General features: G+C 51.6%; 2 protein-coding genes across 5 annotated transcripts; one reads left to right on the plus strand and one right to left on the minus strand.

Moving 5' to 3' along the window:
* The first annotated feature begins 9,093 nt into the window (after positions 1-9,093).
* LOC148640413 (cornifelin homolog A-like) lies at positions 9,094-12,714 on the plus strand. Of its 2 annotated transcripts, none has more exons than XM_088620887.1 (4): positions 9,094-9,197; positions 10,733-10,876; positions 11,770-11,906; positions 12,480-12,714. In XM_088620887.1, the coding sequence occupies exons 1-4, from the start codon at positions 9,182-9,184 to the stop codon at positions 12,573-12,575; spliced, it is 393 nt and encodes a 130-aa protein (XP_088477013.1). In that variant the 5' UTR covers positions 9,094-9,181; the 3' UTR covers positions 12,576-12,714. The 2 variants fall into 2 exon arrangements, with proteins under 2 accessions (XP_088477013.1, XP_088477014.1); XM_088620888.1 differs by having other exon boundaries at positions 10,736-10,876.
* Positions 12,715-12,855: 141 nt separating this feature from the next.
* On the minus strand, positions 12,856-19,251 carry sult2st3 (sulfotransferase family 2, cytosolic sulfotransferase 3). 3 transcript variants are annotated; one of them, XM_088620872.1, is made up of 6 exons: positions 19,018-19,251; positions 15,918-16,126; positions 15,515-15,641; positions 15,146-15,240; positions 14,387-14,567; positions 12,856-13,536 (listed from the first exon to the last, which is right to left on the minus strand). In XM_088620872.1, exons 1-6 carry the CDS (start codon positions 19,154-19,156, stop codon positions 13,421-13,423), a joined length of 867 nt encoding a protein of 288 aa, XP_088476998.1. In that variant the 5' UTR covers positions 19,157-19,251; the 3' UTR covers positions 12,856-13,420. The 3 variants fall into 3 exon arrangements, with proteins under 3 accessions (XP_088476998.1, XP_088476999.1, XP_088477000.1); XM_088620873.1 differs by lacking the exon at positions 19,018-19,251 and adding an exon at positions 17,065-17,445; XM_088620874.1 differs by lacking the exon at positions 19,018-19,251 and adding an exon at positions 16,274-17,010.
* Positions 19,252-19,596: the final 345 nt, after the last annotated feature.

Below are 19,596 nucleotides of genomic sequence, written 5' to 3' on the forward strand. Positions count from 1 at the left end.
CCAGCTACACGAGTATGATGTGGACCATACGGACACTGTCCCCCTCTCAGAAATACTAGAAACCGTTCTCTTGCCCACAATCTATTGACCTTTTCCATACACATTTATTTCTCATGCTTTTCTCTGCTTTTCTACAGGAATGAGTAAATCAGAAAATGATTTTTTTCGGACATATCTACCGATGCTCAGATATTTTTAATTTATCACTGTTTTACCCTTTAACATTTGTATTTTAATCTATTTTTAAAACAGGGGTAAATACCCTGCTGTTCGTATTGTTTTCAGAAATCTTTCAAACGAAATGCCCTTTGTTTTTGAGAAGCTCGGTTTTGCTGATATAAAGTAGAAGTTTATTTTATTTTAAATGATATTACATACAGTAGATGTAAACCTCGGTACGTCCGAGTCGGCAATATAATATATAATAAAGTTAACGCAAATGACCACCCGATCGTTTTTCAAAGCATTGAAATCTGTTTCACCTTCATTCTGCGTGAAGATGACCACATAGAGCGCCTTTTCTGTTAAACCCATGTTCGTCCACAGACGGTTTACAGCGACGTTCCCCGTTTAGAAAATGGCATCGTTTCATGGGCATGAAGGAGGACGTTCTATTACCGAACGTGTTCAAAATGTTCTTAATATTGTTATTTAAAATGGCCAGAAATGCAACGTTCTGTAGCCGCCTGTACTTGGAGGTCTGAAGAGTCATTCTCATTGCGCGTAAACTACTGGCGCGTCCGGAGTCCGCACAGCCCTGGAGAGGCAGCGCCCGTATCTCTGATCGAGCACACTGACGGGTGACAGGTAGTGACGTTCTTACAGGTGTGACAGGACTTGCATTTCACTGAGACGTCTATGGGCTTGATGGAAGTGTTTCTCAGATGCTCGCCACTATAAAGCCAATGAAGTTCAATGTATAGTTTGCTCTAAAATCATCCAGCGGTTGTACTTTGTGGTGAAAATTCAATTTTCAAGAACTTTCGTCGGACGCTGAGAGTTTGCCTTGTGGAGGTGGGCGAGATGAACACCTGAGGCGCACAGACCCAGGCGACCTTCGCGACCAGCGTGTCTTCTCTTCACCCTTCTATTTTTAACCACTTTTTCGTGCCAAATCCTATTTTTAAAACTTCGATTTCGTTATTGTTCTGCAGGGCGTGTTCAAGCCGTGTCACGGCTGTGAGGAAGCCCCCCCCCCCCCGAGACCCTCCCCCCCCCCCCAGCGCCGCCCGGAAGCAGAGGACAGCAGTCGCGCGGCGCGGCGCCCGTCTCGGGAGCCGCTCTGTCTGCGCGCAGGTGATGCGCAACTCGGGCCGCCTTCCGGCCAGGACCGTCCGCTCGTGTTTTAGCTGTACGGTCCGGTACTAATGAATCGAAGCCAGAAGAACTGCTCACAAAAGTAAACGTAAGCGTATGCAGCATGAATGATGAGTTTAGAATGAAATCACTGGTAAAACTGATGCGTATTGACCTCAGGGAGAGTCCGTGGATTTTACCCCCAGAAAGATTCGTGCAATAGTGCAAATTTACGGTTATCGTTTTGGAAATTACATTTAAAGCAATTCGACGATAATACAAGGCATTGTGTTATTTGTATGTCTATGACAATCACGTTAAATAAAGGAACAAGAACATACAGAAATAATGTTTATTATCATATTATAAACTATATTAAAATGTTTATTATTATAGCAGCAGTAGTAGGCTCGGAAATGATACTTGTTCAGTCAATATTTGTCTGACATCTGACATTACAGCCTCAACTGCGGGAAGCTGAGATAACTTCTGCATTTCCTGCGCGCCCCCGAGCGGCGCCGCGCCTGGCCGGCTGCCAGCGGAGCAGAGCAGGGCTCCGCGTCTGCGCGCGTGTTTGCTTTACCGGCTGCTCGCGTGCCAAGGGCCCGCTCGCGAGAGCCGTGGGTCCTAGTCACGTTCGAGGGGCGGGGGAGACCCCAGTGTCCAGCACAGGAAAAAAGCAAAGACACAGCAGGTCACATTACGTCAAAAGTTTAAAAAAGTTAAAATTGTGGGGTGAGTTGGGTTAAGATCTCAGCTTGAAAGAAAACCTGCAGATACACTGACCTCAAGACCAGGACTGGACAGCTCTTCAGACACACTGACTGACCCTCCAGGTCTGACTGGACTGGACTGGACGGTCCTGCTGTGGACGATGGGAGAGTCCCAAATAGATCCTGCAGAGATCTTGAGACTTTTTTTAACTCTTAAAACTGAAGGCGCTTAGAAGGAAACATCCTTCATCAACCTAAAGAGCAGAGGAGGCCAGCGAAATCGTGGGGTCGGCTCAGCGGGAGGGAGGGCCTGGTGTCTGCTGCTCTGTGATCAGAGCTCCCCGCCGCTGGCCTGCAGTCCCTGCCCACTGATCGCTTTCCTGCCTTTGTGCTGGCATCTCGCACAGCTGACGGGCCCAGAGATCTCGGAGGGGCCCCGGAGCTGAGAACCCCACGTCTCAGCCAGGACCCTGAAGAGCCCGTGGAAGAGACGGGTCTCGGTTCCGGAGGCCCAGGCTTTGTGGGGAAATCTGAATCGCTGATACCGATGAACAGAAGACAGGTGACCCATCTGGGGACCTGTTGGGTACTTATTGATCCCAAGATCTTACGCAGCTTTGTCTGAGAGAAGCCAGGGTATCGGCTCCAACAACAAGACTGGGCTGCTTGTTGAACACCCCCACCCCTAACTGCGTAAAGAGTCAACCCCAGCAAGCAGCAGGCACAAGGCAGGTTACACCCTGGACAGGACACCAGTCCATCACAGGACACACACACACACCCTGGCCAGGACACCAGTCCATCACAGGACACACACACACACCCTGGCCAGGACACCAGTCCATCACAGGACACACACACACACCCTGGCCAGGACACCAGTCCATCACAGGACACACACACACACCCTGGCCAGGACACCAGTCCATCACAAGACACACACACCCTGGACAGGACACCAGTCCATCACAGGACACACACAGACACACACACACCATGGACAGGACGCCAGTCCATCACAGGACACACACAGACACACACAGACACACACACTCACACCAGGGCCAGTTTCCTCAGAAGCCAGTCAACCCACCAGTTCGTCTCTGGACTGTGGGAGGAACCCATGCGAACATGGGGAGAACATACAGACTCCCCACAGACAGCAGTTGAGCCCCAGCACTTCCAGGCAGCAGTGCTGAGCACTGAGCACTGAGCCAAAGTGCCACTGAGTGTAACACTGCAGCTCTCCCCCAGTCGCATGGCCTCTGCACCAGAGGCAGTCACTCCAGCGGATACCAGGCTCAGTGGCCAACCCACAGTGCCAGGAGTGCCTGCAGCCAGAATACCCCCCAGGACAGACCCCCCCCCCCCCCCGACTTCTCTGAGCAAATAAACAGGTCTCAGAGATAGGAAGACTGCACAGTCCTTGAATCCAGCTTTGTTTTTACGGACGAGGAGAGAGGAGAGAGGGGAAGCTGAAATGCAAACAGGCCAGTTCTGTTCCCGCCTTCCTCCAGCACCCCCTCCCCGAGCTCCACAGTCTCTGGAGCCGAGACCAGGCCTTTTCCTCTCTCACCGCAGGTCTAAATATACTCCACAGCCCGGGGCAGAGACAGCTGGGGGTCATCTCGCGGCGAGGCCGGAGGGGGGGCTGCTGTCGCAAATGGGGTACAGAGACCCCCATCCTTTAAGCCAGGCCTAGGCTGAGCACAAGTTCAGTGGCAGACTCTGAGGCATGAAGGGGTTTTAAGAATGATTAGCGATGAGAAGAGGCCATTTGGTCCCTTAAGGAGTTTGACTCTCATCCAGCAGTGTCTTGAAAACAAACAAGGGTATCAGTTTGAGCACCATGGCTGAGCAGCGCGTTCCCTACTGCCACCACCCTTTGTGTAGGCACCTGCCTCCTGCTCTGGGTTTAAATCTACTTTAATGCAGTCTCTGCTTGTGCCCTCTGGTCTGTGTTTCACTGTTGATACTAAAGAAGTCCACTGAAGTTTGGAGTTTATCACTGACTGTTTTAAATTCAGTCCTGGAGGAACGGAGTCATTGAGCCGGCAGGTGAGCAGCTCACAGCTGCAAGGAGACGTCAGAAAGAGGGGCAGAAAGGGTTACAAATGAGAGGCAGCTCTTCAGCCACATGTAGCTTGCTCAGCTAATTAAACAGAAGCTAATTAATCATGCAGCAGCTCCTTGAACCCTACCTGGAAGAGGGTGTGTGGACCCGTGCCTACATGGACATGGACTGATATACAAACACAGACTGCCAGCAATGATCTTGAAACAACGACAGGAACAACGACACACACTGATTAAGCATAGTGAGAATGTGAATTGAGTGTCTCAGCCCTGGCTTGGGGGTGGCATGTTGGCGCAGTGGTCAGCAGCATTGCCTCTGGGGCCCTGGGTTCAATTCTGAACCTGGGGGTCTGTCTGTGTGGAGTTTGTATGTTTTCCTTGTGTTTGTCCGGTTTTCCTCCCACAGTGCAAAGACATGCTGGTACTGTAGGTTAATTGCCTTCTGGGAGAGTTGGCCCTGGTGTGAGTGTGTGTGTCTGTGTGTATCCTGTGATGGACTGGTGTCCGGTCCAGGGTGTGTGAGTGTCCTGTGATGGATTGGTGTCCGGTCCAGGGTGTGTGAGTGCCCTGTGATGGACTGGTGTCCAGTCCAGGGTGTGTGTGTGTGTGTGTGTGTGTGTGTGTGTGTGTGTGTGTGTCCTTTGACGGACTGGTGTCCAGTCCAGGGTGTGTGAGTGTCCTGTGATGGACTGGTTCCAGCTGCCCTGAACTGGACTGGGAGGGAAGCCTTTCTCTCCAGGGAAGGTGATAAGGAGAAAACTGTTCTCTCCCCAGAGGCGGAGAGTAAGGATTCGGTTCACCCACTTCCCTGCCGGGTGTGTCTGGCGGCTGACGTGCGTGCACATCCGGGGACGCTGTCTGCTGTCCCGGGTGGGACGCTGGGACTGCGGCTCCACGCGGCCCATTGTTCGCCCTCCATTGTTTGTCGTCCGTGATCTGTCTTTAGAAACCTGGCGTCCCTCAAGTCCTGCGCAAAAAAACAACAACAAACAAAAACAAAAAGAAGGTGGGAAACCATTGTTCTCGCAGATACTTGAGGCAAGGCCATCTCCCAGGCACCCCGTCACGCGAAAATGAAAAACGCGTCATCTTCTACATCCCCCTCTGGAAAAGCACGTTCCCTTGGAGATCAAAAGGTCTCATCGCTACTGCAGACTTGAGAGAGAAACAGGAAAACACCCTCTGTCCCCTGTCCCAGGCGAGAGAGCTGCGCAGCAGGAGCTGTTGCAGGAATCAGAGTCTCGAAGTGCAGCAAAGCCCAGTGAGATCAGGGTAAAAGCACGGTACAGTGCAGTAAATCACAGTGAGACCAGGGTAACAGCACAGTACAGAGCAGTAAAGCCCAGTGAGATCAGGGTAACAGCACAGTACAGAGCAGTAAAGCCCAGTGAGATCAGGGTAACAGCACAGTACAGAGCAGTAAAGCACGGTGAGATCAGGGTAACAGCACAGTACAGAGCAGTAAAGCCCAGTGAGATCAGGGTAACAGCACAGTACAGAGCAGTAAAGCACGGTGAGATCAGGGTAACAGCACAGTACAAAAGACAGTGAAGTGTGATACACTTTACACTGAGTGCCTGGTATCTGCAAGATAAACCCCAGGTCCGAATGTACTGCAGGGCAGGTCGAGACCTCTCTAGTTGAACCACTCAAGTGGGTAAGGTGTTTCCCAGCTCTTACCGAGGTGCTGGTTGGAAGGCACCCCTAAAATCTGCAGGAACCCGTGACTCCAGGACCACGACTGCCTACCCCTGTACTACGGTGAACTGTCAGTTTACCACAGTAAACTGGAACAGTTCCTGGCAGGGCTGGATTAAGGTCATGCAGGCCTGGGACACTACTCTAGCGCAGATACTGTAGAGGCTTTTTTATGGGTGTAACGATCACAGGTAGATGGGCGATTGGATTTTATCATACCAAACAAAAAAGTGTGGTCAAAATCTTTTCCATTGGCCTTTAAGTTTTCGTGGGCCCCAGTTCCAGGAGCAGAAGGGGGCTAGGTGTTGCGCACTGCTCTGAGGCCTGCCCCCAGCACTCCCACATATACACACGCACACACACGCCATCGCCCTGGCTCTGTCCCCCGGCCCCAGCCAGAAAACACCGGGGGGAATAAACGCCGGCTTGTCGTCTCTCGCCATCTGTGACCGCCCTGGGAGAGACTGCAGCTGTGCAGGAAGCTGGCGGAGATTGAAGGAGTGAAGCAGCGGGCGGTCTCACGAGCGCACGCTGCCCTGACGGGACAGAACGAGTGCGATTAGATTATCGCCCCAGATGAAGGTGCGGGACCCCCCCAGCGCAGCGCGGGGTCTCGCCGCAGCCGCCAGGTGCCCGCTGGGTGGCAGGATGACGCAATCGCTGAGGCGGGCAGCTACGCCAGCACAACAGCACCGCGGCACTCTGGGAACAGGGGCTCCTCCCGGGATGGGGATGTGAGATGACCCCGCACCTCGACACTGAAACTGGTCGAGAGGAGCTCTTCTCTCAAGCGTGACAGTGGCGCAGGGTGAGGCCAGGGGTCCAGGGGTCCAGGGGTCCTGGGGTCCTAGGAAGGTGGGTGCAGGGAGCTGTCAGCGGCCCTTGACCGCGAGGCCACGTCCAGACTGAGATGCTCGCCCGGAACGCGCTCTCAGGAACGCCAGCGAAGTCCACAGAGACCTTGACCAGACGAGGCGCCTGCCCTTCAGTGCAGAGATCGGCTCACTGGACGTTTGCTCTTCGCCTGTTTCCTCAGGGCCACACGGTGGCGCAGTGGTCCTGGGGTGCTGTCTGCGTGGAGTCTGCATGTTCCCCTCGCGTTCACGCGGGCTTTCTCCAGGTGCTCTTATTTCCTCCCACAGGCCAGAGACATGCTGGTCGATTAATCGGCTTCTGGAAAAACTGGCCCTGGTGTGTGTGTGTCCTGTGATGGACTAGCCCTGGTGTGTGGTGTGTGTCCTGTGTGTGTACCGCTGTGTAAGACACGGCCACAGACGAACCTTTTACAGCAGAGCTGTCCAGTCCTGGAGGGCCAGTCAGTGTGTCTGCAGGGCTGTGCACTCACACACACACACACACACACACACACACACACACACACACATACTGTACACTAACACGCACACACACTGCACACACTGTACAGTCACACACACTCACACACACTGTACACTCACACACACAGAAACAAAGCAACACGCACTCAAACATACACATTCACACACACACACTCAGACACACTCACACACACTCTCACACACTCTCACACACTCTCACACACTCTCACACACTCTCACACACTCACACACACTCAGGCACACTCAGGCACACTCAGGCACACTCACACACACTCACACACACTCACCCCTCCTCCTCCACCACATCCTAATGCTGGAGCTCCGCTGCCCAGAATAGCAAGACAAACAAACTGACCCGAAGGACACGGAAACCAGAGGACGACAGACACGCCTCAGCCTCAAGCCCTGCTGCTGCTCTCCTTCACTCAGACCCTTGAGGCATGTCCTGGGAGGGGCAGAGGCCTTCTCTCTCAGAAGACACCCCCAGAGAGAAGACCTGCGAATTCAGTGCATCACTCACACTCCCCCTGAATTCACACTCCTGACTGGACTGGAGACACTGCTAGAGACACTGCTGTCCCTCTCCTCTCACACTCCCCCTGAATTCACACACTGACTGGACTGGAGACACTGCTAGAGACACTGCTGTCCCTCTCCTCTCACACTCCCCCTGGATTCTCCCAGATGTGGGTGTGTCTACCCTCAGTGTCTCCTGCTACCTGCAGAACCCTTTCCTCTACTTTACCCATGGTGCAGTGCTGCAGAAAGTCACCGAGCACACCACGGCCAGACGCCGGGGGGTCTCAGTGTGCCAGCTCCCCGTCTTCCTCCGTCCCTCACTTCTCTCCCCTCTGTCTAATCCGGCTGTGTAATTAGAGGAAAATTGCAGGAAGTCAATTAGCTTTATCACTGGCACAGCAGGCCTCCCTCGGTCACGTAAAGGGCAGCGGGTCTTCGTGATGTCGGGGGGCTCGCCGCCCAGCTCGTCACACACACTCACGCACTCACAAGTTACACACGCACAGCCCGACTCCGCGACACCCGGTACGAGACAGACGTGACTGTCTCCTGTCCACCGCGACCCCCAGAAGCGTCACCTAGCTCGGCTCTGACGTTCCTGTGGCCGTGCTGCTGTCTGCTGTGGCTCTGCAGTGGGACCTCAGAGACGCCCTTGTGTGCTGTAGCACCACAGGCACTGAGGCGGTCTTTACACATAGAGTGGTGGGAGTCTGGAACAGGCACGCCTACGCTGTCAAAGCCGATACCCTGGCTTCTTTCTTCAAACAGCTGGATGGGATCCTGCAGTCAGAACAGGAGGCACTTCTGTACACAAAGAGTGGTGAGAGTGGGGAACAAGAGGCCTAATCATTTATCACAGTGAGATCAAGGTAAAAGCACAGTACCAACAACATGGTTGGGCAGTTTGTTCCCCACTCCTGCCACCCTCTGTGTAAAGAAGGGATGTAAATGCTCTTCCTCCTGATTTCCATTCGTGCCCCGTGGGTCGTGTTTCCCTGCTCATTCTGAAGAAGTACGCTGGGATGATGGAGGGGACAGCCCACAGTTCAGATGAAAGGTCTTATACAGTAGAGAGATATGGAGCAATGAGCACGGGCATACAGGCAGCCAGCCATCTGTATAAATACAGCTATGACTGGTTGCATTCATTTAACTGTGAGCACACTCGTCCCCGATAGCAGAAATAGCCATCAATAATAATAATAATAATAATAATAATAATAATAATAATAATAATAATAATAATGAAACAGCAAGTAATATTCCATGCTGAAAAGAGAAGAAAGAAAACAACGTTTCGGCTGTGGAGCCTTCTTCGGTGTAAGCGGGTGTTTTTTTTATTATTTATTTAGAATAATAAAACCTTGAGCTAAGATAGACTTCTGTCCGTGACGTCACAGGGGGTGAACGCGCATGGTCACAAATCCCCCTCCTCCCGCCATCTTGGTTTTAAAAGGGCTCGCAGCTTCTTTGCCATGACAACGGCTGCCCAACCGTTACCCCCGAACCGCGAAGCTTAAAATGTCCAAGAAAGAAGGTAAAGATAAAGGCCCCGTCTTTAAGTAATCGTTTTTTATAACTAATAAAAAGGCAAAAAAAAACAATTACAAAGGGATAAAAACTGTTGTCTCTTTCTCTGGATATATATATAACATTAGGAAAATGTTCGGTATAGGCCTACGTGGTAGGTTACGTCGTCCTGTTCGTAACTCAAATGACGCTGATCACAGCCAAACTTTTGTGTTTATTTTGTTGATATTAATAATAAAAGTGAATTTAATCCATATTCTTTGCCCCATCCCACCAATCCCATTTGTGTTCACCTGGGGTCAGCACCTCCCCCCGAAACCCGAGCTCCGTTTCGCGTGTGACGTTTTTGTTTTGCCGTTGTTTCACTAAATACAATTAAAAACCGACAAACCTCTTATTTGCCCGCTGTACTCGCTGGACTCTCCTCCAGGACCTGTCTCTGATGAAAACCTCCCCTTCAGACCGCCGCCGGGGTCCCCAGATCCTGGACACCCGAATCGGGGGCTAATTGCTGCTTAATTACCGAGCAGCTCCCGATTAAACGGACCACAACCTCAAGAATCGATCTTGTCTAACATTTTACATGTATCTGTATTTTAAATATTCGGAAAAATTAATAATAAAGCTTTTAATCTTATTTATTAATCGTATCTTATCGTTTACTCTCGAAGCCACAGACTGAGATAATGATATTATCACTCGGTTACATGCTAAGGACTTCACAGGAGTGTAGTATTTTAATGTCACTGGGCTTTTGGTAGGTTTGTTATTGTGGTAATTAGCACTGAAACAAATACACAGCTATAAGTACACAATAAATATACAAATAATAAATACACAAAGCTGAAAATGCATATGCGTAGCAATAACACTATGCTAAAACTATTCTGGCACAGTTCTTGAAATATTGTTTCTTTCTGATGGACCACTTTGTTTCACTAATTTAAGTTTCAGCGTTTAAAAATGTTTTTTTTCCGTACCTGTTAAAATGTGTTGTTGGTGAAGCATGAACTTTAAAAGTGACTGAACTTCGGATCGGAGTGACTGTATATGAAACCAGTGCGGTGCTCTCCGGCGGTGAACAGCGAGTGAAACTGGTCGCAGGCTGCCGCTCCGTGTCGAGAAACGATTTAGCACGTTGTTACGCACATTCTCAGCAGCCAGTGCTGACCTCCTCGTCAGTAAAAGATGCCAAAGTGTAGATGAATGTGTGAATATCCGGTTATATATATATAGTACTTTTGCATGTTCTCCCTGTGTTCTGGTGGGTTTTCTCTGGGTGCTCTAGTTCCCCGGTGATCCTGTGTTGAATAAAACGGTTCATAAATGGATAGTGATACTCTATATTATAATAAATGTAATTTCCGTCGTTTTCCACTTAAAATTATGAAGATGTCTAGAAGGAGGGGCTACATTTCATTTAGCATTGGAAACCTTTTGTATTGATGATTTGAGCTCAACACTTCTCTCTGGCATTTTCGACGGAGCAGCAAGTCTCAAGAGAACCCCCCTCTCTGGGCTCCCATCTCTCGCTTTCATCAGTAGGCCCTGCCCCCGCCGTGACCGCCCAGCCCAAGATTATCATCACCACCAAGGTCCCCGGCACTGCTGCGGCTGGGACTTCGGGCCAGCCCAGCGTCTCCTGGCAGACAGGGCTGACGGACTGCTGCGCCGACACGAAGATCTGTGAGTCCGAAACACTGGAACTTCACAGAATTGAACATCTGAAATTCCCCACAACACAGACATGCACAAATATCAAAATACTCAGGATTGTCTAAAACCTGACAGTCAACAGTTGATCTCTAACCAGAGAAAGTGACTGTAGGAAACATTAGATAATTATTGTATTTGGTAATTACTGTATTTGCAGGAATTGTGATACTTGTGTAAAAACATATAGAAGTTTCACTAGGTTAAAAAACACATCACAAATGATAAATCAGACAAGTACCAAACGATTAAAGCTACAATGTTTCAGTGGGTATTTGATTTAGTTTTAAAAGTGCTGAGACTGTGTTACTTCAGCCATTTCCTCAGCTCACGGTCTTTCCTCGTTCAGCGCCTTTCCCTCCTCCCTCTCTTCTCTGTCATCACTTCTCTCTCCTGCCCTTTCTCAGCCCTGGGTTGGGCTTTACTTTGAATTCAGTCTCATTTAACAATATAAAACTCCTTCAAAGAGGCTCTAGATGGTGCAATAATACCATTAATGAAACCCTCTGTTCTGTGGACACTAGTCATTACAGTGTGCTCATCGGAGGACATGCTGTGGCATTTTCTGGGATAAAGAGCATTGGCCTTAGTTTTCATTAGGGATTGAGGTGGGGTTTATATATAGCAAGGGTTAGAATTTGGCACCTTGTTCTAAAGAAAAGCTTCTGAATGATATTAGAACATGCGCTTGTAACCTCTATTAAGGAGTTTTGCTCCTACACAAGATGGTATTCAAATAAATGTGACCCATGTATCCTTTCCTAACCCTCTCCCTCTCAGTTCCTCAGCCGTGCCCCTCCTCCTGTCCCTCCACTGCTCCCCTCCCGGCCCCTGTCTTATCACTCGCTCATCTCTCGCCCTGGCAGGCCTGTGTGGGGGCTTCTGCCCCTGTGTGCTCGCCTGCCAGCTGGCCGAGCAGAACGGGGAGTGTTTCTGTCTGCCGCTCCTGGACGGCTCCATGCTGGCCCTCCGCACGGGGATGAGAGCGAGGTACAACATCCAGGTGAGCCTCCCCTGCCCTTCTACAGTACAGCTCATCTGTGCTGCGACTGAGGATCTCATACTCCTTCATGCTGCAGCGATTCTGTCTGGACGTGGTGCCACGTTTTCACGAGCTTCTCATGAGTCCTCTATAACACTTGCAATTCACCAATTGTGAACGATCTGAAAAACATATTTTCAAGGAATTCTAAATATCACTTGTGAGCTAATCAGTTGCATCTGGAGGGTTAAGATGTTCTTGCATGATGCCTTTTGTTCTGAATTTGGATTTTTTAATCTACACACACTTGAGGACCTGTCTGCAGAATGGCTTCCAGCCGCTTGCACTGACTCTGGTCTCATGCAAGAGTGCGCGGGCTGTAGCTCCTGCTGCAGGTTGTTTCAGTGCCTCAAAAAAATCATGCAGAATGAGCCGAAAAGGCCACCGGAATAGAGAACCTTAAATGGCCTGAGATGATAAGCTAGTGATGACTTTAAACGTTCCTTTTTAGCCGTCTACATCCTGAAATGCCAAGTCAGGCTCCTGGCACCTCTACTCCGCGCGGCAGAGTAACGGAGCTCCGTTCTCTTGCAGGGCTCCGTGTGCTCCGACTGGGTGGCTCTCAGCTTCTGCACTGCCTGTGCTCTGTGCCAGATGGCCCGCGAGATGAAGCACCAGCGAGCGAAGTGAGGAGCACAGAGCACCGCGCGTCGCTGTGGCCTCTCCCCTCTCCCCCCTCTCTTGTTCCTGCAGCTGAGCTCATTTTTTATGTTTCTGCTCTAAGGCTTTATCAAACAAGAGGTGGTATTAATAAAGTTTTGTAAATGTTCTGAGACTCTGCTTCAATTCGGTTCCATATTTCAGTACCATACCATGTGGATAAGAATAATAACATGGCTGAAGATGTCTTGGTTTCTGAATGACAAGTTGTGAATTTTTGGTAACTTTTCCAGATAAAAGCAATATAATATTCTGACGCCAGTAGAAACTGGTTTTATTAGTAACTCGGCCATGCAAATAGATTTTAGTTTTCAGAGCCAGGGAGATTCAATATCTAAAACAATCGGCAAGAGAACTCTGCGCTAACTAGAGACAGGTGTGGGAAGACACTGGTGGCTAAAATGACATGGGGGCATCCTCAGATTGTTCAGATTACAATACCAATGGGTGCAGCAATAAAATGTATTCATTCGCAATCCAAAAGTAACCACAAGACTGTATAAAAGGAAAAGTGGGAAATCTGGAGGCAACTCAGCTGGTATGCATCTTGTCTTTCGAAATCTTGCACAAAGAACTCAGACTACCAGCAGTTTTTTTCAGGTGTGAGGGATGATTGCAGAAAAAGTTTACTGAGGTACAAATGCACTTATCTGTGACGGGAGCACTTGAACAGAGAGCTGTTTTTTGTGTCAGCTAGGTTTTCACATAATGAAGAGCCCCCATCCTAAACAGAGGAAACCAAACAGTTTTCTCTAATGTGAGCATCGACACATTAATGCCTTGAGTCGCCACACTGGAGAGCAGAAGGAATCTGGTCAGTTTTCATCCCAGGAGGATTTAAAATCCACTCCTTTCATCTCTTCCCGGTATACAGCCAGAAACCGAGCCTCCTGCTCCGGGCTGAAGTAATTCTTCCAGTCTCCTGCAACGCCTGAAACCCAGAAAAAAGCCATTCCATTAAATTAGTCGGAATGGTTTTAACGCAAACAGCCCTGGAGCCCAAAAGCCAGCGACGGACGAACCCTACTCTGTAAAGCTGGGGTCACGGGTTCCCCTCGGTCCATAGCCAGCTATGCCCAAGGTCCCCCATGCAGCAGTGCACCCATCTCCAGGTCCAGCTAGACTTGGGGCCGACTGGGCTCCTGTGAACTGGCAGTGCCCCAGACCTGACAGAAACCAGTCGGGTCGATGGGAAACCGCTTTCCCACTTAATCTGGCAAGCGCCTCTCCGAGAGTCCAGCTGGTCTTGTTCTCTAACAGCTGTTCATATTTGCAACTATTAAGGTGGCCTTTGTCTGAGATTCCTCTTGAGGAGCTGGAAGGCTCTGTCCTCCAGAGGGACAGACCGCCTCACACCTACTCCATGACCATCCCGTTTTCTGCGAGAGCCGCACCTGCGGCCCCTCCTGCTGGCCCCGGCTGCAGGCGCCGTTACAACACAAACTGCTCATTTCCCCGGAAAGGAAGAGACAGGAGCTGTATGGACAACAAACCCTGTTTCAGGAGCTACAAAAGGGATTAATAATGAACTTTTATATAGCGCCTTTAAAAGTAGCTTCTCAAAGCGTTTTAAAATTAACGAGGATAGAAGATCACCGAAGTGGCACACAAGGGTTTGGAATGCAGTAGGAGATGCAGACACAGGAACCAATTACGTAAAAGCCCTTCTGAAGAAGGTTCTGAGTTGGGATTTGAAAGCGCTCAGGGAAGGCGACTCCCCAATACCCAGGAAAGCAGGAAACTGGGGCGCAGGTCATGATAAGGCCTAGTGCTGTACCCACCTTTCCTGAGGAAATGGGACTTGCTGGTGTCCATGAACTCCTTGGGCACCAGAGAGTAGTTGGACATCGTGTTCTGCTTCATGCTGCTGAAGGAGCACTGCTCTGCAATGTGCGTCAGGGTCTCCTCGCTCAGCTCCTTCCCCAGGAAATGCGAGAACTTCAGCACGGCCCCTCTCAGGTCCTGGGAAACCACGGGAAATAGAGGAGGAAGCTCTCTGGGAATCCCCTGCAGTATGGCGAGGAAGCCTGCTCCAGACTCCCATCACTCTTTATGTAAAAACCTTCTTTTGGTTCTATATACACTTCCGTGTGACCTCCAGTCTTTGTGTTCTTGTTCCCAACCAGCCCTTTTCTAATTGCAGGAGAGCTGGAGTCTATCCCAGCAAGCAGGGGATCATGGTAGGCTACACCCTGGACGGGACGCCAGTCATCGCAGGACTGACTGTCACTGCTTTTTGAATACCTCAACATAGTCTCTTCTCCTTTAACCTGTCTTGGTATGTTTCATCTGCTGGGAGGTTTCTATTGATCGAGATCTCAGCTACATCTTAAACAGCCCTGGTTCCCTCACTTCTTCGTACTGTATGGGGGACGGTGTCAAGGAGCCCCCTGTTGCCAAGGAAGACTAACAGCACTTTAAAATGCTTTTCTGAAAGGTGCTATACAACAAAGCTCATATATCACTATTTTAATGTAGAGAGAATTGTTTTTCACTGAACTAACTATTTAGAGGATGGTCCATGGATGAAGGCGTCCTACCTCCAGCATCTCCTCGTAGGTGATGTACAGGATCCGATCCTGGACCTCAGGGGACCTCCAGCTCTTCACATGATCTGTCCACTTCCCGAACAACACTGCGTGGAGAGACAGGCAGGAGGACAGAGGGTCAGAGTGTGTGCTCTTCTGTCAACACCATCTCCACATCAGCCTGGAGAGTCACACAGCGCTGAGGAGGCCTAGCTGACACGCACAGACAAGGACAGACACTGGCACAGAGAGACACAGAGAGACACACACAGACAAGGGCACAGAGGGACACACAAAGACAAGGAGACACACGGGCACAGAGGGACACGCAGACACAGGGCTCGTGCGCACTACATCAGAAAGACACACATGCTCCCTCACCCTCGCCTGCCAGGAACTTGTCCAGGAACTCGTCGAAGGTCCCAGGGTCGTCCAGAAAGCTGGCCATCTGGTGAAAGTGGAAGGACGAGACGACCACGTCCTTGGGGTTGCGGGTGACGTAGATCACCTGTCGCAGAGAGTTCTGTCAGACACCGGACCCCCCCCATACGCTGACCGGTCCAGCTCTCCGCAACCGCCCTGGAGCTCTTCCCCTTTCCCAAAGCCCTGATCCGAAATCACCCAGCTCATTTGTGTTTTCAGTGATTGACCTTCTACACAAACCTGGCCTGGCTCGCACCCCCAGAATGGGCATGGTCTGCACCCCAAGTTAAGGACTGTGGAATGAGACAATAACTGGCTCCCCCTAGTGGTGTCACCGAGCACGACGGTCCTCGGACTTTACCTTGGGCTTGGCCTTGAAGAAGGAGGCGGGCATGAGGGGCAGAGGCAGGTGGGTGACCATGGCGCGGGGCGCGGGGCGCCCATCCAGGACCAGGGCCGCCCTGGTCTCCTCCAGCCAGGGCACGCGGTCCCAGTTGGGCTGGCTCTGCACCGAGGACAGGTCTCCCCCGCTCAGGACCAGCGGCAGAATCTCCTGCATCCACGTGGTGCCTGGACAGCACAGACAACCAGACAGGCAGCTGTAAACACACGGCCCTGCAGTCCAGTCCCGCTGCAAGATGAGCGAGGTCTTCCGGCATCTCTGAAGCCACCCTCAGGGACACAGAGCCCCGAGGTCCTGTGGTCGCCCTAACTCACCCGTTTCTAACGACCTCAGGTTGTGAATGTGCTCTTTAAAGTAGCTCGGGTCTGGGAGATTTGTTACAAATGACTTCTCATTCTGCCTCGGACCGGATGGACGACCCTCAAGCGCTTGAAACGCACACAAGGGCTCGCAGTTCCCCTCGCAGTTCCGGGTGTGATCCTTCCCGCCCCGCGCTCCGGGGGTGGGGGTTCTGTAGCGGAGAGGAAGAGCAGACTGGCGCGGGACGGCGCCCTGTCCTTCTGTCCTGCCTGTGCGCGAGAGCTCACACACCCGATTGCATAACTCCCCCCTGAGCCCTCGTCATGTGCCGCCTTCAGAATTTTATTTCATTTTCTTAAAACTAATGCTGTTAAACTAAAACAAAACTGCCTTGCTGCAAAAGCAAACCAGGAAAATAATGAAATGGCTTTGAGCGTGTCTGTGATGTTGCAGATCACCGTCTCTCCTCCAGATCCTGCTGGGCTGCCCGGTTCTGGCGATCAGAACACCGGACAGTGATCGCTTAATCAGACAAGTGCAGTCCGGCCAGTCGAGGGGCGAGAGGTACTCGGGTACCGGTACCGGATCCAGACGGTTTCGGAATCTCTCCATTTAACACGGCGCCCGTTTAATGCGCGACCCGAAACCGTCCCGAGCCGCTGCGGAGCGCAGAGTCCAGGGCTCGGTCCCGTTTCCAGGTTTCACTCCTCCTGGCTCGCTTCAGTCAAGCGAGTCTGTACTGGATCTGTACTGGGTCTGTGGGTAGCAGTGGAAAATGCCGTCTGTCCGTCGCGATCTCACTCACCAGACTTGGGGTATGTCACGGCGAAGACGTCGTCATCCCGAGTTTTAAACTCCTCGGCGTATTTCAGGCTTTCCGCGGAATGCGTTTCCCTTGGCACTAACAGCCCCTTGTACAGAATGTATTTCCCTTGCGGAGCCATGCTGAAATGGCAGCGGAACTTGTTGCAAGAGACTGCAAACCTGGCGCTGGCGCTCGGAGGGAGCGCGTGAAAGCGGGGAGCAGCGCCTCTCTCGGCGGCGCGGCTGCTGCCCTGGAACAGGACGGGCTGCTGCGAGAGAGATTTCCTCCGTCACCACAGACTGGACAGGGTCTGGCTTTTGCGATGCAGTAATTGTTTGCAATTAGTTTTTTTTGTCGCAGAAAGACAGTTTAAACAGTGCCCTGTCGCGGCTGAACCGAGCCAGGCCGGGTCTCTGCAGGTCCGATGTGTGATTCGAGTGTGGGCTACATCATCGTCGACTGCACTGCTGGTTTGCTTTGTACAGAGAGAAGAAACCACGCATTTGTGCTTCTTTCCGAAACTTGTCAAGCGCTTTGCGTGGCCCTCTGCGTGTAAGACGCTTTGAAACGTGATGATTGCACGCGTGTCTGGGCGCGTCCTCACCGCGCGGGCTATCCGCGTCTCGGCCAGCGGCTCTCGCGACGGGCCAACTAACCCACCGGCACGTCTGGCACCGTGGGAGGAAACCCACGCAAACTCGGAGAGAACGTGCAAACTCCACACAGACAGTACCCGGTCCAGAACTGGACCCGGGACCCAATGGTGACCGCCGCGCCACCTCCTGCTAATCCAATCATCTTTTGGCTTTTTAAACACTTCAGAAATATAAAACAAATTCTCCACAGTTTAAAATAAACATACAAAAACACGCCAACCACCGCTTACTTCACGACGTAAACGCAGTGTGAGAGAGCTGTGAGTAGGGTTACAGCTGCGCGTTAATCTCCGGGGGGTGAGTGAGCAGTCCGCAGCTCTGAACCGACTGGTCAAGGATCGGGGAGGCGGGGAACATCTACATTTAATAGCTATAATTATGTGTCAATAGAAACAGAACCTGGCGCTCCTTAAATAACTCGGTATTGAATAAGATCCTTGCAAAGCGCTGTTTTAAAACAAGAGGGGTTCATTTCACGCTGAATAACTTATCAACGAGTTACAACAAGCACGATCCTCCTCGGGGACCTGCTGATGGATTAAACCGGGGGTTTATTTCAGGGAAATTTAATCCCTGTAAATCTGGGCTGTGTTCTAGAACCAGTTTGTCTTCTCCCGCTACGGCTCTCTTTAAGAGTTTTCACAAAGCGGTTCTTCAGTTTCAGCTTGAAAAACCTTTGGCAAACCCTCGTGCTGGAGGCACTTCAGAGAGGGGAATTAACCCTTCAGCCCGCCTCCGGAGAGTGGGGCGAAACACGCACAGGCTCCACGCACAAGGCGCCTGCTCTTTGTCTCTGGGTTGGAATCGAACCCGGGACCGGAGGGCTGTCCATCCCGGCCTGTCCTGAGAGATCCTGCGGGTCTGAGCTCTGGACCTTTAACTGGGAGAATCCAAATTCACATCCCGGGAGATGTTGCTCGTCCGAGCGCAAGACCCCCCACGGACTGTCCCGGTAAAATCCCCCACCGTGTTCCAGGAACAGGAGTGGGTCTCCTTCAGCCACCGGGGACACGCGGAGTGGGTCTCCTGCAGCCACCGGCGGCGGAAGGACACGTCGCTCCAGCGCGCACTTGTCCCCTCACGGCCGCTCGAGAGACTCAGAAGATGTCGCAACGAGACCTACAGTTTTAGGGGGCGACCCCCTCAAACCCACCCACGCTGGGGCTCCCGGGGACCGGCAGGCAATCTGCAGAGGGCTATCCTATCGATTTATCGATCTATATTTCCGCCGAGAGCGGGTGACCCGAAGTTCCTTCGCTAGTGCTCCCCCAGAAACACCCGTGTGAGCTCCACTCACCGGACTTGGGGTAGGTCACCGCCAGCACGTCGTCCTCGACAAACTGAAACCCCTCGGCGTAGCGGAGGCTCTCCGGGCTGTGAGCCACGGTGGGGAGCAGCAGCCCGTTATAGAATAGATACTTATCGACCGCCGTCATGCCGGGATGGTGCGGTGAAGCGCAGCGTGCAGGAGAAACCGAGAACTGCCGGTGACCTGTGGCCGGTAACCCTGCCCTGCCGGCGGTCAGCTTGTCGGACCTGGAGCTCCGGCGCAGCGCGTAAATACCTGCCAGCGCGCGCCTCGCACGCCCCGCGCCGGGCAGCCCAATCAGCTGCCACCCCCGCCCACGCGCGCCGGCCCACAACAAGTCGGACCCGTGCGCCGTGTCACGAGTTCCCTCCGAGTAACAGGTACAACGTTAAAGACGTAAATCCAGAAATAGGTCGCGAGGGTCAGGGAACCAGAACTGCGACAAAAACCAACCCACATTCTCCGCCCATGAGCGTTTTCGGAAAATTGGCAGGAAGATTTAAATTTGTTTTTAATTAATTCAATTAATGATTCATTGTTGGCGCTGGAATACGCTCGATGCATTCT

The sequence above is a fragment of the Lepisosteus platostomus genome, chromosome 26, assembly GCF_059453375.1.
Source record: "Lepisosteus platostomus isolate fLepPlt1 chromosome 26, fLepPlt1.hap1, whole genome shotgun sequence".
NCBI classification, from domain to species: Eukaryota; Metazoa; Chordata; class Actinopteri; order Semionotiformes; family Lepisosteidae; genus Lepisosteus; species Lepisosteus platostomus.

Bases quoted from the DNA above. Each gene is read 5' to 3' on its own strand.
- LOC148640413 (XM_088620887.1), top strand. The intron at 10,877-11,769 runs GTGAGTCCGAAA...TCGCCCTGGCAG, and splicing joins CTGCGCCGACACGAAGATCT to GCCTGTGTGGGGGCTTCTGC. The intron at 11,907-12,479 runs GTGAGCCTCCCC...GTTCTCTTGCAG, and splicing joins GAGCGAGGTACAACATCCAG to GGCTCCGTGTGCTCCGACTG.
- sult2st3 (XM_088620872.1), bottom strand. From the start codon at position 19,156: ATGACGGCGGTCGATAAGTATCTATTCTATAACGGGCTGCTGCTCCCC. The intron at 15,241-15,514 runs GTGAGGGAGCAT...CTCTCCACGCAG, and splicing joins CAAGTTCCTGGCAGGCGAGG to TGTTGTTCGGGAAGTGGACA. The intron at 13,537-14,386 runs GTGGGTACAGCA...TCTGGGTTTCAG, and splicing joins GTCCCATTTCCTCAGGAAAG to GCGTTGCAGGAGACTGGAAG.